Genomic DNA, 3,540 nt, shown 5'->3' with positions numbered 1-3,540 from the left:
CCCCCAGCTGCTTTCTGGGTGGGGGGGCATCTCCTCTATGGTGAGGTGCTGGCGGGAGTGTGGCTGTGTGAGGGGGCTGGGAGCAGTGGGTTCGGGGTGGGCATGGGGTTTGGCCGGCTCTGGGTGCTCCCTCCACCGGGTGCCGGGGGCGGGGTGCTCCCTCCCCCGGGTGCCGGGGTGGCTGGGGGCTGGCGGGCGAACAGGACACCTGGAGAGCAAGAGCAAGGGGGTTAGAGCAAGCCCAGGGTTGGGGGCTCCGCTCACCTGGCCCCCAGCACCCAGGCTAAGGAGGGCGGGACCAGCACCCCTCCAGCCCAGCCCCCCCCCATCACCCTCCTCCCCCGGACCCCCCTTGGTGCCTCCCCCGGCCCAGCCGCCCTCACCCGCATGGGGCAACCCCCAGGGTGGCCCGGGACCATTTGGCTGGCAGCCCTGCGTGCTGATTAGCCCTGACCTTTCCAGCTCGTTAAATATTTAAGTCCTAAAGGAAAAGCCATCAATATTAATTGTGGGTGTCTCAGCAGGGCAGGCAGGGAGCTGGGGGGCATGGGGTGAACTGCTTAGCCAGGTAGGTGCACATTGGCACCCTAAAGAAGCCTCTGCTCCAAGAAAGTACCCCAATATCTTCCCCTGCACCCAACACCACGCTCTGCAAGCAGCCAACCCCCGCATCCAGCCAGAGACCCTCTGGGCACACCAGCATTGGGGTCACCCCAAATCTAAGCCCTGCCTGCAGGACCCCATGGTGGGGGATGACCCCAGGTGCCTTTTTGCACTTCTCAACCTGAGTCCGTCCGTCCATCCATCCATCCATCCATCCATCCATCCCCCACTTTGGCCCTTCATTGCTCACCCCTGCTGGGGGCCGATTTCCATCCTTGCTGACCCCCTCCTTCTCCTGCCCCCTCTCCCCAGGCCCTGCCACTTCATTACAATGGATTTTATAGTAAAGACATCAGATTGAAGGAAGGACTTGCTGGCCAGGCAGTGGCTATAAGTTATTGGATTTCCCGGCCGCAATTACACGGGCCAAGCGGCCTTTCTATTTACCTGTGTAGACAACTCCATTTATTTCTATTGACATGTTGATACTGCTAATGCCGTTGGTGGACAGGTTCAATGCGGTCTCCTGTCTGTCATCTGGGGAAAGGAAATACCAATATGAGCATTAACAGAAACAGAAACAAGAACCTGCCCGCAAGAGAGAAGCGGAGCCCCGGCCTCTCTGGGCATCCATGCTCCCCTCCAGCCGCTGCTGCTCCCTCCTGGGGTCCCAGGGGATGGGGTGACCCAAGCTGAGTTGTTGCATCTCGCTACCTCCATTGGAGATCTTGACATTCATGGGAAACTGGGAGGCCACGGTCAGGAGGTTGTGCTGCAGCGCGTGTTGCACCAGCCGCTGCTGCTCCTCTGCTGTCAGGGCCACCTTCTTCTCTGGGGGCTCCCCCGTCTCCAGCTTCTCCTGCAGCTGCTCCAGCACCACTGCTTGTGAGGTGGCTGCTGCTTGGGCTGCTGCGAGATGGTGGCCAGCCAGTCCCACTGGGATAGCGATGCGCCCCGGCACTGCTGCTGCCAGCACGCCGTCCTCTGCAATGATCAACAGACCTCAGCAGGTCCCCCCATCGCTACCCCATCTCATCAACCCCAGCCAGTGCCACCTCCAGCCCACTAGCGTGGGGCAGGGTGCACCACCACCCCCAGCATCTGTGCCTGGTCCTCCTCCAAAGCCAGGAGAAATAAACCTTTCTCAGTCCCAGAGAGGGACTAAACAAACAAAATTGTTCCCATTTTCCCCAAGCAAAAAGGGCAAGAGCAGACAGGGAACATCCCTGCTGCCAGAGCAGTGTCCATCCCTGGGGAGATATGCCCGCTGCGGGGCAGATGGGGTCCTTGCCCACCTTTTTTAACAGTATGCACTTGGCCGAGCTGTCCACAGCTGTGCGTGGAGATGCTAAGAGCCGGCAGAGACATTTTGGGGGAGCCCAGCAGGGCTGGGGTGCCGGCCGGCGAGTAGTTGAAGAGTGCTGTGCCGAAAGTCTGCCTCCGTCCCTCCCGACGGTTGCTGTCGATGGCGGCTTGGAGCTCCCCAGGGGAGCTGAGTGCCTGCTTCTCACATTCGTAGGGGTACAGGTACTTCATGTATCTGCACAGGGAGAGAGCCAGGATGAGAGCCAGCACCATGAGCCTCCCAGTCAGCCCTGTGCTGAGCAGGGACTGGGGTGGGGATGGCATCTGGGAAGGGGCAGAGCCCTCCATCCCCCTTTGGGGCACCCCATGCCGCACCCCAGTGGGGGCTCTGGGACATCCAAGCCAGTGGGTGCCCCAGGGTGGGTGCCCCCCACCCACTGCCACCACCGGGCCGCTCACTGCGTGCGGAGGGTGAAGGCAGCACTGGTGATGGAGGTAGGTAGGTTGAGGCCCTTGGTGATCTCCCGCCAGATCTTCTTGTTGATGACTTCGACCAGGCCACCCTTGTCCGTCACCAGTCGGTACAGTGTATACAGGTCCAGCACTTGCTTGGCCATGATGGGGATGCGGTTCACGGGCGTCCCTTCCAGCCACACATGGGAGAGAGAAAAGGGTGTGGGTGAGCCCACGAGGACCCTCACTCCCTGGGGACACGGTCCCCACCTTGTCCCCACTGCCACTGCAGGTACCAGCTGCCCCCCAAGGGGAGACGCGTCTCTCCATGCCTGGGTGAGCACCCGTGGGCATGGGGGGGGTGCAGGCAGGACCCCAGGGTGCCTGGGAAAGTGGTGCTGTGTCCATGAACGGGGCAGACCCTGTCATGCTGGCACAGGGTCCCCATCGATGGAGCTGTCAGTGGGGCCGGGTACGGTCTCAGCTGGGATGTGGGGGCACAGTGGGATGGGCAAACTGCCTCCTCCAGAGCCCCTTGGAGAGGGTCATACCCCCACAACTCAGAGCTCCCTATAGAATCATAGAATAGTTTGGGTTGGGAGGGACCTTTAAAGGTCGTCCGGTCCAACCCCCCAGCAATGAGCAGGGCCATCTTCAACTAGGTCGGGTTGCTCGGAGCCCCGTCCGACCTGAGCTTGAATGTTTCCAGGGATGGGGCACCCACCAGCTCTCTGGGCAACCTGTGGCAGCGCTTCACCCCCCTCACGGTAAAAAATGTCTTCCTTGAGTCTAGTCTGAATCTGGCCTCTCTTAGTTTAAAACCGTTACCCCTTGTCCTATCGCTACAGGCCCTATTAGAACGTCTGCGCCCATCTTTCTTATAAGCCCCCTTTAAGTATTGAAAGGCAAAAATAAGGTCTCCCCGGAGCCTTCTCTTCTCCAGGCTGAAGAACCCCAACTCCCCCCCAGGAGAGGTGTCCCAGCCCTCTGATCGTGTTTGTGGCCCTCGTCTGGAGGCGCTCCAACAGGTCCGCGTCTTGCTTGTACTGAGGGCTGCAGAGCAGCTGATCATCAGTCGGTCCAAAGCGGGGTGGAAGGTGGAAAATGTTGAGGAGAACGAGGGCCGAAGAGCTGATTCTGACGACGGCGGCTAAACCCTGGCAGAGGTTTTTGCAAGAG

General features: G+C 60.4%; 1 protein-coding gene across 1 annotated transcript in view; it reads right to left on the bottom strand.

The window, feature by feature from the left end:
* Positions 1 to 35: 35 nt before the first annotated feature.
* Positions 36 to 3,540, bottom strand: part of ARID3C (AT-rich interaction domain 3C) — a gene marked incomplete at its 5' end in the record, with an annotated part of 22,282 nt that continues 18,777 nt past the window's right edge. The window contains 5 exons of the mRNA XM_019474369.1: positions 36 to 208; positions 1,051 to 1,140; positions 1,318 to 1,587; positions 1,899 to 2,143; positions 2,368 to 2,551. Coding sequence (XP_019329914.1) covers positions 36 to 208; positions 1,051 to 1,140; positions 1,318 to 1,587; positions 1,899 to 2,143; positions 2,368 to 2,551 — 962 coding nt within the window. The remainder of the gene's footprint in view (positions 209 to 1,050; positions 1,141 to 1,317; positions 1,588 to 1,898; positions 2,144 to 2,367; positions 2,552 to 3,540) is intronic.

Source organism: Aptenodytes forsteri, unplaced genomic scaffold, assembly GCF_000699145.1.
Source record: "Aptenodytes forsteri isolate BGI_AS27 unplaced genomic scaffold, ASM69914v1 Scaffold201, whole genome shotgun sequence".
NCBI classification, from domain to species: Eukaryota; Metazoa; Chordata; class Aves; order Sphenisciformes; family Spheniscidae; genus Aptenodytes; species Aptenodytes forsteri.
The sequence above is the reverse complement of the archived record's forward strand: the minus strand, read 5'-3'. Positions and strand labels throughout refer to the sequence as shown.